Source organism: Enoplosus armatus, chromosome 4, assembly GCF_043641665.1.
Source record: "Enoplosus armatus isolate fEnoArm2 chromosome 4, fEnoArm2.hap1, whole genome shotgun sequence".
Classification (NCBI taxonomy): Eukaryota; Metazoa; Chordata; class Actinopteri; order Centrarchiformes; family Enoplosidae; genus Enoplosus; species Enoplosus armatus.
The window spans coordinates 4,581,769-4,598,839 of NC_092183.1; the positions used below are offsets into that span (position 1 = coordinate 4,581,769).

The following is a 17,071-nucleotide window of genomic DNA, read 5'->3' on the forward strand; positions in this document are numbered from 1 at the left end:
TTTACAAACATAAAGTTGCAGCAGAGCTTTTTTTTTTTGTTATTGATAGAAGTAACTCGGGACATAAATGAACTCATTCATGTTTTGACCAGAATATTTGCTCACCAGGTGGAAAACGTACAAACTTTTGAATACAACATGAAGTGAATCCACAGTGTAAATCCTGCAGTTCACCCTGCAGACTTTACACTGTGGATTTGTTCATATGAATAAAACTGAAATAATATAAAGAATCTGTCTGACAGTCAACAGTAAGCTGTGTTTCACGACACACACACGGTAAACAAATAACAGGCAAATTATTATATCAACATTCACTGTTTGGTCCATTCAGCACAGGAAAACATGATGTTTTATTAAAGAAGAATCTGAATGTATTAATATAAATGCATTTTGAGAAAAATGGACTTTGAAAACTTGGATAATTGAAAAATGAAAAGTAGTTGTTTAATGTCAGAAAATAAACAACATGAGGCTTTCTGTGGTTATATGATTGCAAATAAAAGCCAAAAAAAAGATTTAAAAAAACAAAACAAACAACAACAAATGATAAAAGTTTTAAAATTGTCAGAAGAAATCTACTTGTCCCAGCATGTTTACGCCACGAACACCATATAAAAATCCTACAATTTTTATATCATGAGCCTCACCTTTTCCTACACTGAAATATGGGAAGAGTTTCTCACTGAAAGTGTCTCTGTGAGTGTAGATGTGAGTCATGTCTTCAGGGTCGTAGAAGGACACCTCCCCCCTGTCATAGTCCAACTGGACTCTGATCCTCTGGAGACTCTTCTTCACTGTGAGAGTCTTACCAACACCATCAGTGTACTTTCCACTGCCATGTGATAAACACCAGATTCCATATTCTGGTGAAGCACAGATCTTCCCCTTCCTGTCAACTGACTCTTCAGCCAAACCTACATTCCAGGCAGGATGGTCTCCCACCTCCACCTCCCAGCTGTGTGTCCCTGAGCTGAAGCCCTCAGAGCCCAGAACACGAGCAAACTTACTGTTTCTCTCTGGATTGTCAGGAAGCTGCTGCTTTCTGCCTCCATGTCTCACACTGATGAGATCATCAGACAGAGAGAGCCAGCAGCCTGCAGTGTTTGGGTCCAGAATGACAGGACTGAAGTGGACCGTGTCCTTCATCTTCTCCCAGACTCTGAAGGACAGGTTGCCCAGGTGTTTGGCCACATCTATCAGCGCTCCTGAGACCAGCTGTGGATCTGACAGTGAGCACTGGACTCTGGCTCTGGTCTGAGTGGCTTTATAACTGCTGAGGAATGGCACGTTGTGTTTCTGCAGCTCTTCTTCAACAGCAGAGATACTGTCTGACAGAGAGGAGATCTGCTCCTGAATCATCTTCATCTCTCTGCTGATAGTCTTCCCCTTCTGCTCCTCTTCCTCCCTCAGAGCTGCCAGTCTGGACTCCTCTTCCTCTTTCAGGAACTGGTGGAGCTTGTTGAACTCTGCTCTGATCTTCCTCTCTGTGGACAACAGCTGCTTCTTGGAGTGTTGAATCACTTCATTGTATGTTTCCTCCACGTCTTTATATTTGTCCCTCTTGTCCTGCAGAGACTTTAAGTCAGATTTCAGCTGGTCCTTCAGGTCACTGACTGCTTTTTCTATAGGAACCACCTTGTGACTCTGGTGGAGAGAAAACTCACAGACAGGACACACAGCTCGATCTTCATCCTCGCACTCCTGTTGATGTTTACTACACACCACCTCCACCTTCTCCTCTCCTTTTTCTGTCTCAGATGATCCAGATTTCTTTCTCCCAGCAAAGGAGTCAGCCAGTTCCTTCAGTGTAAAATTCACTGCTGTGTTATCTTTTGAGGATTTTCTTTTACAAATGGGACAGTTTTTGTTTTCAGCTTGTTCCCAGAATTTATTCAGGCAGCTTGAACAGAAGCTGTGGTTGCAGCTCAGAGACACAGGATCTCTGAAAGTCTCTGAACACACATTGCAGCTCAGGAAACTTTCAAGGAGAGTGATTTTATCAGCCATTTCTCTTGGTATCTAAATAATCTTTCAAAGCAGGACTCACCAAGTTACTGTTACTTCTATTGATTGCTTGCAATCCTCCAAACGTGTGTTTTCCAGCAGAGATCTCACGTCCTGCTGTGGCGTCTCAGCTCTGTTCTACTTTCATTTTACTCACCTGTCACAGCAAATTGGGAGGAGGGACTGCTGCTATGTCATTAAGTCACCAGCAGATGGTGTCAGGGTGTTTTCAGAGGTCAATATTTCTCTCTTGATTCAGCACAGAACAAATTCATAGTGCAACCATCTGTAGGCAAACAAAATAAAAGGGAAACTTTTAACATTTCTTTTGTTTCTTGTCTACTTAATGAAGAGTTAAATTTCTTCAGCTCATAAAAACACCATAAACATTCAGTGATGACTGAACATTTCAACATGCTGACTGACACTAAACCAGTTTTACAACATTTTTACTTTTCAACCAGCAGGAACATGTAACAGGAAACATGTTCTGCCGACACGTCAGCATGACTGTGTTTACTTCATCCAGTTTGATTTAATGTTTGTATTCAATTGAAATACAGATAAATGGTCAGTTTTTAACTCAACCCTCACTTGACCTTTCTAATATTGTACAGCTACATGTTGTCATTTATACACTTGTTTGCTCATTCATTCATTCATTCATTCACTCTCATCATTTTTACCCTCTTTTTTCCTGTTCAGGGTCACAGGAGGACTTGAGTCTATCCCATCATGCATTGGTTGGAATGATTATCAGAAGAAGAACAACTACAAAACAAATAACAAATTACTTTTTAAAATATAAAAATACATAAATGTTCTGTCAATGTCTTAACAATCTCAAAAATGAATTAAAAAATCATAACTTGAGGTTTCCGCTTGATGTGTATTATTTGATACTAATCATAAAAGTAGTCTTTTCATAAAATGATGTGCAGTACAAAGTTGCCACGTATGCAATGTTCCAGGGAAACAACTAGCAGATGTTGGGGCCCCATACAGATAAGATTTATTATTGTTTGGACGTGGTCTTCCTTGGTATGTGGGAGTTATGCGATAGAGGTCAAGATATGTGAAAGGTCATTCTGAGAGGCCTCTTTTCCTGGCCCCTAGATGGGAAACAGAAGTTTACAGACTCGTGTGTTATAGTAGGACCCCATGTATGTCTAAATGTTTAAAAGATGAGCTTGAACAGTGTTCGAGGCAGCAGTACTGATTCGGCTACGGGTGCTGTACAGGTCTAGATGCGCATGCCTGTTGATCCTGATCTTTGATGCAAATAAACAATACTATGTGAAAAGTCAGTATCAGCGGAGTTTCCTTCCATCATCGGATCATCGCCTACATCTGGGGAATAAGGAAGAAATTAACAACATAACATGGCGTCACGAACAGGATCTGCTGCATCCGAATTGACAGCTTAACCCACGAACTACCGCATCAAGACATCAGGTGAGGCTGGTTCGTTTGGTTAAAACTGTTGGTTGCACTAATAAGAAGAATCTGTGTTGATGTAGTGGTGTGTTGATGGTGGAAGTGAGACTCCGTCTAAATGAATGTAATACTAAGGATGTAAAAGATAGAAATAAGTGAAAAGAGAAATAAACGGTAGAAGAAAAAGGAATAATGTTTAAGGGAATAGCTGTATTAGTAACAATAAAAGTGTGCTAAAATAACCATGCAGTCAGATTAATGAAGTACAAGGCCAGTATTCTTCTTTAACAGTCAGACATGTGTAAATTTAGACATTGTGTGAAAGTTAGCTTTGAATAGTCAAATTGGTATTGGTAAAAATAGTAAATTAAGGATCCTGGGCCCAGGATAGTTAGTTAGATAATTGGTTAAAGGATAAATGGTTAAAGGATAAATGATTAAAGGATAAAGTGAAGATAGAAAATAAGAGAGGATAAAGATTACGAAAAGTGAAAAGAGAGATGAGAAAAACATAAGGGAATAAGTTTAAGCGCTGGGGGTGTGTTTGAGAGCTGATGTGTGTGTTTGAGAGCTGATGTGTGTGTTTGAGAGCTGATGTGTGTGTTTGAGAGCTGATGTGTGTGTTTGAGAGCTGATGTGTGTGTGCTGCAGGATTTTTGCTGCTGGACGGTCCGTCTCTGTCTGTGTGTGTATGTTGTGTGTGGTATGTTGTGTGTGTGTGTGAGGCTGTGGAATGTTTTTTGTAATGTGTACTTGACATATATGTAGTAGAATTTTGATTGAATAGACATATAGGTTGTGATTGGCTGCAGGAGATTAACAATTCATAAGGCAAGATATTTTTGTTGATACAGTGTTAAAAAACCAATGAGCTCTTTTTGAATGGACTTTATAATTATATAAGAGAATGAGCACATTTGGGACATTTTAGAATAATAATAATAATAATAATAATAATAATAATAAGATATGAGCCTTTGCTAGGTCTGAAGACCGGCAGGGACAGTTTGTTTGCATAATCACTAGACAATAATTTGAGAAGTTAAAGGGAAAGAAAATCTCCTGATAAAGAGTATTAAAATGTGTTCTTCTGTGGTTGGTGGATTGCGCAGAAAGTAGAGGAGAAGATTGGATGGTTAAAGGATAAATTCTGTATTTCGGCTGTTGATTGGGAAGATATGGTTCTGGCTTTTGGGTGTACCTCGTCTCTGTCTTTGTGCTTCATACACTGAGTTAATTTTTCTTGAGGAGAGTTGGGCTGGATGTTTGCTTCCCGACAGTCAGTGTAAACTGGAAGTCTTTGTTACTTTTAAGAGGCGGAGAAAAGGGTGGTGTCTCATTTTTGAAGGCGGCTTCTTCTAAAAAAAGAGAGCAGTGAGTGAGCCCCCCCACTTTTTTCTTTTTAAAAAAGGAACAGAGAAGGGACAGAGAACTAGAGGTCACGCCAGATTGAAATTATATTAAAATACTTAATCTTTAAATTCATAAACTGATAAAATTATGTATAAATATAATGAACTGTGATACATTTTATTAAGTTAAAATTGTTTAAAGAGAAACTCTTTTAACAAATATCTGTAGTCACCTACATACATATACACTCACATATAACTAATATTATTTCAAAATAGTCACACAACTTACTTTAGTTTGGGGTTCATAAAATACATATAGGGGATATTATAAATTACACTTGGAGGCTTGGCAACGGACTGATCAACTGATGCATTTAATCTAACAGTGGAGTAGTATTGATTTAATTACTTATTTGTGAAAGGTTGATTTGATTCAAATGCAGTTGAAAGCTGCAGAAGAGGATTTCATTGTCTGAGCATGATCTTGTTTGATTTGAGTTAAGATTAAGTGTTGAAATAATTTGGCAATTTAAGATTTTGTTTTTGGACCACTAAACCTTTGGTTTCCTTTGAGGTTGGCAAATTCCATAGTTTCTCTGGATTGTTTGTGATAATAAGGTGCTTCATAAATATACTTTTAATTTGTTTTTGATATAATACGAGAGTACAGGGAAGCCATCACAATGTCAAAGATGGACACTAAAATTATGAAAGCAATTACCCCTGTTGATGTTGTACAGAAGAATAATCCTCTTGTCAAAGGTGTTTCAGAAATGTCGAAAAAATGGAGCAAGCGTTGGCCGGACATTGATCAACCCTGGCCAGTGGAAGGCACTCTTAACCCAGATGTGATTAAAACAATGCAAGTGCTGGTGGCTACTTATAAAGTAGGGCAAAAGAAAGGTAAGAAGGGACAAAAACGTAAGGACAAGAGACAGACCGAGCTTGGCATTTTGCAGTTATTTGAGAGTGAGGGACAGAAAGTAGTAAAAGCCGCAAAGGAAAGGAGAAAAAGAACGGAAGAAGAGATAGGGAAAAATGTGAAGGAAACAGAAAAGTTAATGGCAAAGGTCAATGCTCCCTTCTCACATACTGCCTCAGTAAAGAAGCCCCCACCTTATGAAGAAAAGGTGCAGCTCACTGATGTGTATCCTCAGCTCCCAGTGATCAGCCAGGAGGGCAATTACCACATCAAAGATGAAGACGAGCGAATAATCGAAATGGGAAAAGCCAAAACAACCATAGAAATGTATCCGACCTCCAAATCCAAGAAGAAGAAGACACACCGGAGAGGTTTGAGTGGACTGAGGTTCAAAAGGATGGAGTTGGGAGATGAGAGTCAGGAGGACTCGGATGAGGCCATTGGGGGATACAGCCAAGCAGTCAAAAAGATGTTGACTAAACATGGAGCACATCCTTGGATCGCAAAGCTGGAAGAAGTTTTGGTGGGAACACAGCCTGCCATGGGAGACATTAAGAGACTTCTGGCCAGTCTCCTTGGGATCCCAACTATGCAAGAGATTCTGCAAAATGCAGGACTTGATCGATATATGGGGACTGCAGTAAATGATCCGGAGTTGTTTGCTGCAAGTAGAGGTAAATTTTGGAGAGCATTGAGAGACATGTTCCCAACAAATGTACATCCTGACAATATTCTCATTGAGCCATTGGGTCCACAGGAAAACCCGAGGGCTTACGTGTCAAGGGTTCATCAAGTTTGGAGAAATATTACAGGGAATGATCCGGATTTGAATCAGATGGAGCAATCAATCTTGCGAGTTAAGCTACAGAAAGGGCTGCCCCTGCCAGTGAGGAGCAAACTGGCCGAGGTGGTTGGACTTGGAAGCATGAAAAGAGGTGTCTACACGGATCATATAGCACACCAAGTAGAATTATATCGGAAAAAGGAGCAAGACCAGAAAGAGCAGCATCAGGAGACTCTTAGAAAACTTAATCAAATACAATTGGTAGATAACAAAAAGAAGGACAAAAACCAAGCCGTGGTTATGCAGAGTCAGTCCCAGCCAAATCAACCACCACAAACTCAGCCAGGACAGATCCAATTTCAACCACCACAGTCATCATTTGTGACTCCCGTCGCTCCCTTTTCACAACCAGGTTTTGGCCAGTCACAATTGTGGAGAGGAAGAGGACAAGGAAATCAAGGAAGAGGAAGAGGAGGATATTTTAATCCCAATTTTCAACAGTCGACTGAAGGATGTTATAATTGTGGACAGATGGACCACTTTGCTCGTGAATGCTACAGGTCAAGAAGAGGCTTCAGAGGAGGCTACAGAGGAGGATTTAGAGGAGGATTCAGAGGACAACCACGCCTACCCAGGGGACCGGTAAACCCTTACAGGGGTCTGGAACCAGAATTCTAGGGGTGCCCAGAAAACTCGCAAGGGAGGTGTCAGCTGGTAGTGTCAGGGCCGGAGCAAGATCCAATCGTAAAGGTGAAAGTAAATGATCAACCATTAGAAATGATGGCAGATAGTGGAGCTGCTTTCACCTGTATTCGGCCTGAAGACGCTATACATCTCCCCATGTCTGGCCAATTGATACGGACAATCGGGTTTGAGGGTGTGAAACAGCTGGTTCCTCTCACAAAACCAATTGAGCTCCGCTGTAAAAATCAGAAGATCACAATACCTATATTGGTGTCAGAACATACGCCAATTGCACTCTTGGGAAGAGATGCTTTGTGCAGATTAAAGTGTACGATACGATGCACACCAGACGGCTGTCTGGTGGAAATGCCAAGTGAAACCTACCACCAGTTATTGATGACAACAGAGACTGAGGCTTCTGAAGCCTATTGGATTGGAAATCTTAGTCCAGAACTACTGGAGCCGGTCAAGTTGTGGGAAAAATTCATCATAGCAAACATGCCTGATGCAAGACTTCCTTAGTGTCCACTACATTGCACGCTTAAGTATTTTAAGAGTGCTACTGAATCAAATCCAGCAGAGTGGTTAAGTCATCAACCAGAACAAGTGCAGCTCGTTTCGGGTTGTATAATTTTGGGACCACAAGGAGCAGCAATGAAGATAAGCAGTAATGATTATCTTGACAAAGAGCATAATATCAAGAAAAGTGTTCCACATGTGTCTTTGAGAGTGGCTGAAGGATATGAACAAAAACATATAGGGACAATGATGGCAGAAGTGGAGAAAGCCATTTTTAAACCGATAATGGAAAATCTTGCAATCTGGAGAAGTGAAGATCAGCGATTTATAAAGATTATGATCTCAGCTCAAGGACAAGGGCAACCACAGACGATGCAGATGACACATGAGTCAATCTTCAGTGCAAAATCAGACTCAGATGGTATGAGAGAGGAGATGCTGCGACAAGTTCCAGAATGTTTGTGGTCAAAGCACAGTACTGATATTGGACTTGTGAAGTTGAACTTCGACTAGGAACCAAACCACCTTGGAAAAGCCAATACCCACTGAAAGAGGAGGCAATTGAAGGGATTGAAGCACAAATTGAAGGACTGTTGCAAGCAGATGTTTTGACGATAACTTCAAATCCTCAGAGCAACACACCTTTATTGCCGTTAAAGAAGCCAGATGAGTCCTATCGTATGGTACATGACTTAAGAGCAGTAAATGAAGTGGTTGCTGATTTTCCAGCAGATGTGCCGGATCCACATACTTTGTTAGCTCAAATTCCCCCAGACGCCACACATTTCACAGTGTTAGATCTGTGTGGAGCATTTTTTAGTGTTCCACTGAGCGCAGAAAGTCAAGGTTTGTTTGGTTTTACATATAAGGGACAGTCTTATGAGTACAAGAGATTGCCACAAGGATTCAAACATAGTCCTCACATTTTCAACAAAGTGTTGAAAGATGATTTGGCAGGGATAGATCAGATCTTGCAAAATAGTACTGTTGTTCAGTATGTTGATGACATCATCATCTGCTCGCCAGATAAAGAAACATGTCATGAGGACTCAGTTAAGTTGTTGCAGATATTGGCAGAAAGAAAGTGGTTTATTTGGGTCAAACCATAACACAAGGATGAGGAAGGCATCTCTGACAAACATTTGGAGGCCATCCAAAGGGCTCCAAAGCCTAGGACAGTCAGAGAGATGATGACATTTCTTGGCATTGCTGGTTATTCTTCAGCATGGGTAGAGGATTATGCCAGTCTAACAGGGCCTTTGAGGGCCATGATCAAAGCTACTGGAAATACCCAACTTCATTGTAACCTGACCTGGACCCAGGAGGGTCTTGTGGCATTTGAGACCTTGAAGCAAAGGTTGCAGAAGGCACCAGCGCTAGCATTGCCAGACTATTCTAAGAACTTTTTGCTGTGTCTACATCCACTGGGGGTAGATATGCATGTGCAGTACTTTGTCAGCCAACGGGTACGGGGACAAATCCTCAGCCCATTTCTTATTACTCCACTGCTTATTCAGAAGCAGAGTTGGGGTTATCACTGTGCTACAGAGCAATGGTGGGAGTTCATTTGATGTATGACAAAGCGCAGCTGTGACTATGGGTTATCCTGTGACAATTCTTACCCACCACAGTCTCAGAAATCTTTTAAATTATGGCAAATATACATTGACCATGCCTAGGCTCAGAGACTATCATAGACTCTTGGAACAGGAAGATGTTACCCTGGCAAGATGTGCCAAGGTAAATCCAGCTGAAAATTTGCCAACTCCAGAGGATGGGGAGCCACACGATTGTGTTTTAGAAGCAGAGAAATACTCAAGACTCAGGTCAGATTTGCAAGCTCTTCCATTGCAGGAGGCAGATCTGGAGTATTGGACTGATGGGTCCTGCTATCGAGTAGGAGACACATTGAGTGCTGGTTATGCAGTAGTGAAAGCACAAGGAACTGAATTTGTTGTTGAGAAAGCAGAAGTAATACCACAGCCTGCATCGGCACAACTTGCTGAGTTTGTTGGCAGAAGGAAAACGGGTGACAATATATACAGATTCTGCTTATGCGCATAATGTGTGTCACTTGTTTGGAGCAGTGTGGAGAAATTGAGGATTTAAGAAAACGGATGGTTCTCCTATACAGCATCATGCTCAGATAATGAAGTTGTTGCATGCTATGATGAAGCCTAAAGAAATAGCAATGGCTAAGTGTGCTGCGCATAAAAAAGATATGTCAAGGGTCACACTCGGTAATAAAGCAGCAGATGAGGCTGCAAAAGCAGTCACAGGAGCAGATAAATTGGGCAAGGTCTTTCTGGTCACTCATGAGGTGGACTTGGAAGATAAAATTACACTCAGAGATGTGGTTTCAATGCAGGAAGCTGCCTCTAGGATGGATAAATAATTGTGGCAAGATCGAGGAGCCAACCAAGATTCCACTGGTCTGTGGCGAAATCACGAAGGATTGATGGTAGCACCACCAGACCTACTAGCTTTGATGATTCAAGAAGCACATGGGCTAGCTCATGTCTCAAGGGGGGAAGTAAGGAGAAAGATAACGAAAGAGTATGGTTTTTGGGCACCTTATTTGCTTGAACAAATTGATTATGTCATAGGCAGATGTACTATCTGTTTAAAAAATAATGTTCGGAGAGGTTTGACAGTCCCTCCTGGTCACATTCCAACTCCGACAGGTCCCATGCGTGAGTTGGTTGTGGATTTTGTTGACATGATAAAACCAATTGAAGGCAAAAAATACATGCTTGTTGTAGTGGATAGATTTTCATGCTCAGTCTGTTGCTAAGTTCTTGTGCCGTGAGGTCATAAGTAGATGGGGACTTCCAGATCGTATATCCTCAGATAATGGTAAAGAGTCTAGGAGCTGTTTACCGTCCGCAAAGCCCAGGAGCTTGTGAAAAAATGAATGGGGTGTTGAAAAATCGCTTTGTTAAGATATGCCAACACACGGGTCTAACTTTGGATGGATAAGTTTACATTCCAAATTGGATTTAGATTGGTAAAGGGGGGAAATAGAAAATTGAATGGTAAAATTTGTAAAATTTCTCTTCATTCCATTATACATCTCATAAATATGCCATCATTTTGATAATAGGATTATGAACTGAACATTGTGAAAATATGAAAACAAGGTGAATTAATTGCAAATTACTATACTGCATCTGATGTTTTTGCAAAGATACTGGCTGGTGTTTTCTCTTTTCCCAGGACAATAATGGGGAGAGCAATGTGAAGGTGGCAGCTTGTCCAGGGATCCCCACTGTCTCCATGGACTCAAACACTCACACATGGACATTGAAAATGGACAAGGGGACCCTGAACAAGGATACTGTAACAATAAAATTGATAAATCTTATTCAGAACACTATGGGGACTACATTCAATTGTTTAGTATGTTAGTATAGTTTTTATATTCATACGTTATTGAGTTTTGTTTATTAATTTGTAACCTGTGTTAGTAATAGCTACATTATATGTCCTTACATACATCACTACAGGGGACATTGAAGTAGAACAATTAGTTTAGTCAACAATGATCTTGTTCAATTAAAGGTGTTTTTGACGTTTATATAATTACATGAGTGATAATCAAGTGTGTATAACATGGGGTATAAGACTGAGGAAAAGAAAATGTTTTTGGGGTTTATTCATTTTAATTGTTTTGAGTAGAATGTTTTCTGTTATGTTGTGGATACCTTAGGATCTCAGATATTTGTTTTGTTTTGGTGGTTAGGGATAGTGATGTTAGGTAGGGAAAGGTCCACTGGAAGGTGCGATGGGTCGACCAGCCTGACTTTGGACATTTTTAATTTTTTTCTGAGTATTCCTATACGTATTTGCTTAACATTCTGCTCTTACAGTATTTTTAGAACCCTTATTTCTTAATTAGCTTGGAGTGCCTGATCGGTGGTTGCCTTGGGCAGAGGGACCATGAGAGAGTTTTCCTGTCTCGATTGTTTGATGGATATTAAAGGAAAGATGGCTGCCAGACAGGTTTTTTTGCTCTCATACTCCGCAAATTGACCAAATTTCAAAATTTATTACATTACAAATTTCATATATTACTGAGGCTATGCTGTAACAAGCATGGATGGAAGGGATTTCATGAGTATTCTGCGTGTGTCACTTACGTGGCTAATTGCAAATATGACTTCTTTATTTTTCATGTATTGCGGGACTTAAAAAAGTCTAATAAACTAAACCAATCTAAACTAATCATAAAAGTAGTCTTTTCATAAAATGATATGCAGTACAAAGTTGCCACGTATGCAATGTTCCAAGTAAACAACTAGCAGATGTTGGGGCCCCATACAGATAAGATTTATTATTGTTTGGACGTGGTCTTCCTTGGTATGTGGGAGTTGTGCGATAGACGTCAAGGTATGTGAAAGGTCATTCTGAGAGGTCTCTTTTCCTGGCCCCTAGATGGGAAACAGAAGTTTACAGACTCGTGTGTTATAGTAGGACCCCATGTATGCCTAAATGTATAAAAGATGAGCTTGAACAGTGTTCGAGGCAGCAGTACTGATTCGGCTACGGGTGCTGTACAGGTCAAGATGCGCATGCCTGTTGATCCTGATCTTTGATGCAAATAAACAATATTATGTGAAAAGTCAGTATCAGCAGAGTTTCCTTCCATCATCGGATCATCGCTTACATCTGGGGAATGAAGAAGAAATGAACAACACGCTCAAACATGAAGTAAAACCTGATGTTTTACTGATGGATCTCTCTGCAGAAGAAACACTCGAGCTGTTGAGGTGCACGTACATATAGGAGTGGATTCCTTTATCACCAGGGGGCTGGAGGAAACACGTCAGATATGACGGATTGTCTGTCTCTTAAGTCAGCCGGACTAAATATGGAACACCCTGTTAACATACACGCACAGGAAAGCTTTTATTTACTATGTCCTCATCTTGTATTCTCCTATTCATCACAAGCCAAAGAGGCCAAATGTATGTGCAATTTATTTTGTAAGTATTTTCTAAAAACACGAGACCAAAGTCACAAATATTACTGTTTGTTTTCAACATTGTGTTACAGTAAATGTACAAAGAGAAGCTCATTCTGATAATAAGTATGTCAACCTGAGTGTGTTTGTTTTATTTTCTGGCACATTTTCTCTCTCATTCAGTCATTCGTTCATTCATTGATTTAGTTTACCCTCTTTATCACATCAAGGATCACAAGAGTTGACTTTCTCATCGTGCATTAGTTGGAATTATTATTATAAGATTAACATCTCAAAATAAATAAATGATCACATAACTGTTCTGCAGTGTCTTAAAGGTGTTTTGAATTTATAAATATGACAATGAAAGCAGTCTGTCACAGACAGTATAGTCAAGGAGCTGTAAAGATAAGAAGGTAGAATGTTTTCAGCCTCAAACTGTCAAGAAATACAGATTTCTTATTGTCATAACTTGTTGTTTCAGCTTCAAAAGTAAAACCCAGAGGGACACTTTGTTTATTTAGTATTCTTGTAGCTGTTACTCTTCCAGGAGTGCACACAAAACATCAAAATAACAGTTCAAATTATGCTTATTTAAACACAAAAGCTATGACACAACATAGTAGAACAAATGTAGTTCAGGGGCAGGCACAGATGTTGTTTAACAGTTACAATTCCCATAAACCTTCCAGTCATAAACACACGATGAGGATCTATCGCCAACAGAGGGATGAGACGTGAAAACATTACAGTTTTTGATTTGCATGTCACTCATAACCATTAAGAAATATTCTTCAAAGTCTATCGTGCCTCTGTTTGCTCATTTGAAACTGTGAATGCACCTAAATGTCACGTGAAGGAGCATCCATCTGATGTACATTTTACAAAGATATCATTGATACAGAAATAAAAACATCTTAAACTGAAATGTACTGCTGGTATTTCCTTCATTTTATCACAAACTGGACATTCATCACTCATGTTATTGACCATGTATACAGTCCAAGAAATATCACTCACACTATGAAGAAGCACTGTAAGAATTAAAGAGTGAAGTAAGATAAAAGTAAATGAAAACATTTGTTTCCTCAAAAACTAAAATTGATGAGTGATGATAAAAAAGAAAACTGTCACAAAACAGAAACAATCAAAGCGTTCGGTCCAGTGGACGTAAACTACTACACAATGTTGTTCCACTCAAAACTAGACGCTGATAACCAGAATAATCAACAGCTGTAGTTTGTAAAGTTTGTCTCCTGATGATGTGAGACAGTTTCAGCATTTTGCAGCCACATTTTCTTGTGGTTTATTTTAAGAGGAGACAAAACTTACACACTGAATCAATTATTTGAAAAGCCAAGAAAGCAACATCAGTGACATTAGATTATTTACAAAACAACATAAAGAAATATTGTTTTGAAATCCATGAAGATGTAAACAGAATATCAAAAGCAGGAGTTACCGACTTTATACATTTAAAACAAAATATAACTAAATCTTTGATGCTGCTAAACAGGCAAATACGTTACAATCCAAAAATCTATTTGTACCTGTATTAATGTTTTCGTAGATATATTTTTCATCTGGTTTGAACTTTATTGACCCTGATTTTTCTAATGTGATGAACTTTTTAATTAAAAACAACTTCTCAGTGTGATGATGAGTTTAGAGTCTAATAAACCTCAAACGGTCATGATACAAACATTTTGAAGGTTAAATTTGGAACAATCAACTTCCTGAACATCACAGAGAAATATCAGTCTGGCGGATTTTGATATCAGCAGTTTTAGCATCAGCAGCTTTTCCGACATAAAAAAACGGGAAGAGTTTCTCAGTGAAAGTGTCTCTGTGAGTGTAGATGTGAGTCATGTCTTCAGGGTCGTAGAAGGACACCTCCCCCCTGTCATAGTCCAGCTGGACTCTGATCCTCTGGAGACTCTTCTTCACTGTGACAGTCTTACCAAGACCATCAGTGTACTTTCCACTGCCATGTGATAAACACCAGTTTCCATATTTTGGTGAAGCAAATATCTTCCCCTTCCTGTCAGCTGACTCTTCAGCCAAACCTACATTCCAGTCAGGATGGTCTCCCACCTCCACCTCCCAGCTGTGTGTCCCTGAGCTGAAGCCCTCAGAGCCCAGAACATCTGCATAGTAAGTGTATCTCTCTGGATTGTTAGGAAGCTGCTGCTTTGTGTCTTCACGTCTCACACTGATGAGATCATCAGACAGAGAGAGACGGGGGTCTGCAGTGTTTGGGTCCAGAATGACAGGACTGAAGTGGACCGTGTCCTTCATCTTCTCCCAGACTCTGAAGGACAGGTTGCCCAGGTGTTTGGCCACATCTATCAGTGCTCCTGAGACCAGCTGTGGATCTGACAGTGAGCTCTGGACTCTGGCTCTGGTCTGAGTGGCTTTATAACTGCTGAGGAATGGCACGTTGTGTTTCTGCAGCTCTTCTTCAACAGCAGAGATACTGTCTGACAGAGAGGAGATCTGCTCCTGAATCATCTTCATCTCTCTGCTGATAGTCTTCCCCTTCTGCTCCTCTTCCTCCCTCAGAGCTGCCAGTCTGTACTCCTCTTCCTCTTTCAGGAACTGGTGGAGCTTGTTGAACTCTGCTCTGATCTTCGTCTCTGTGGACAACAGCTGCTTCTTGGAGTGTTGAATCACTTCATTGTATGTTTCCTCCACTGCTTCATATTTGTCCCTCTTGTCCTGCAGAGACTTTAAGTCAGATTTCAGCTGGTCCTTCAGGTCACCGACTGCTTGTTCTATAGGAACCACCTTGTGACGGACGTGGTGAGGAAACTCACAGACAGGACACACAGCTCGATCTTCATCTTTACAGAACAATTTAGGCTCTTCTTGATGTTTACTACACACCACCTCCACCTTCTCCTCTCCTTTTTCTGTCTCAGATGATCCAGATTTCTTTCTCCCAGCAAAGGAGTCAGCCAGTTCCTTCAGTGCAAAGTTCACCCCAAAATTTTCCTTTGAGGATTTTCTTTTACAAATGGGACAGTTTGTGTTTTCAGCTTGTTCCCAGAATGTTTGCAGGCAGCTTGAACAGAAGCTGTGGTTGCAGCTCAGAGACACAGGATCTCTTAAAGTCTCTGAACACACATGGCAGCTCAGGAAACTTTCAACGAGAGCGATTTTATCTGCCATTTATGCTTTTATCCAAATGATCTGGCGAAGACTCACCACATCCAATTTCTCTTCAGGTTGTCGCTTAAAATCCTTTAAGTGAGCAGTTAGAGATCTCCCACCCTGTAATGGCGTCGTGGTTTTGTTCTCCAATGTCAGAATTTGCTTTCAGTTCCACCAGCCTCTTTCATTGGTTAATCATTATTGGAAGTAAATGCAGTCATCTGTTTTTAGTGTCTTTTGTTTCATGTATCTCAATGAAAGAAAACTTTGTTACAGTGAAGACGAAGAAACTTTTGGACTGGTGATGAAAAGACCACTGATGTCAAACTGTCTCTGTGTGCGTTTATGTTTAAATTGCTCATTAAAGCTTTTACATACATGTATATGCAAAGAGGTTTTCAGAAATATTTGTCCTGTTTATTGCTGGTTACAGCTCTCGTTCATCTTTGGACTTCATGTGATGTTATTTTTATTGCCTGACCTTTGGACTTCAAATCTAATTGGTACATGTACTTCTTTGTGATTTCAGGCGTTTTGTTTTTCTGTAAACGTAGGTTGAATTTTCTGTGTAGGGTCACACAAATCAATTATAGTAAAGATCGACAACTTTAAAAATGTTTTTATGTTTTTTTCCCACTGTCTTCATTTTCATTGGAAAACTCCTCAAACTACTGTAAATACTAAAAGCTAAATACTGTATCTATTCTTACTTAAGGTATGAGAGACTTCTTTTCAGAGATAAGATGATTGAGATGATTTGACTAAGTTGGTGCCTGATGAAGAAACCCATCAAGAGCCACAGCAGTGAGGAGTTTCTTAGATGCCCTGGACATACAGTACGTCTGACAAACAGAATGGGATCTTTGTGCAGGATATGTATTAAAAGACAAATCAGGTGGTACTATTGATCAACCTGTGCAGCAACAATAATATGCATGTAAATAAGTGACAGAAAGTGGAAAGAAAAAGTTCAGTGTTCAAAATGAGCAGGCTGTGAACAACATGTGGACTTTGTTTCCATCTTGTGGCGTTAAAGGGAAGAAAAATGTGACCATGCAATCACATACTGTATAAATATGGAGGATATTTTTGGTCATAATTAAAATTAAAAGTCTCAATCGAAAATGAAAACAGACAAAATTAAAAAGATTATTATTTTATTACACTACTAAGAATAAGCAGGCCATAATTAAACTTAAAAAGGAAAAGGACATTGAAAGACCACATTCAAAATGCAAAATGAAAAT

At 39.9% G+C, this 17,071-nt stretch overlaps 2 protein-coding genes across 2 annotated transcripts; both read right to left on the reverse strand.

Moving 5' to 3' along the window:
* Window positions 1-567: 567 nt before the first annotated feature.
* Window positions 568-2,010, reverse strand: LOC139283697 (nuclear factor 7, brain-like). The gene has a single exon (XM_070903721.1). It carries the CDS (start codon window positions 2,008-2,010, stop codon window positions 568-570), a length of 1,443 nt encoding a protein of 480 aa, XP_070759822.1.
* A 12,404-nt stretch (window positions 2,011-14,414) lies between these two features.
* LOC139283682 (nuclear factor 7, brain-like) lies at window positions 14,415-15,842 on the reverse strand. The gene has a single exon (XM_070903702.1). It carries the CDS (start codon window positions 15,840-15,842, stop codon window positions 14,415-14,417), a length of 1,428 nt encoding a protein of 475 aa, XP_070759803.1.
* Between the last annotated feature and the right edge of the window lie 1,229 nt (window positions 15,843-17,071).

Coding starts and splice junctions, on each gene's coding strand:
- LOC139283697 (XM_070903721.1), bottom strand. CDS start 2,010: ATGGCTGATAAAATCACTCTCCTTGAAAGTTTCCTGAGCTGCAATGTG.
- LOC139283682 (XM_070903702.1), bottom strand. CDS start 15,842: ATGGCAGATAAAATCGCTCTCGTTGAAAGTTTCCTGAGCTGCCATGTG.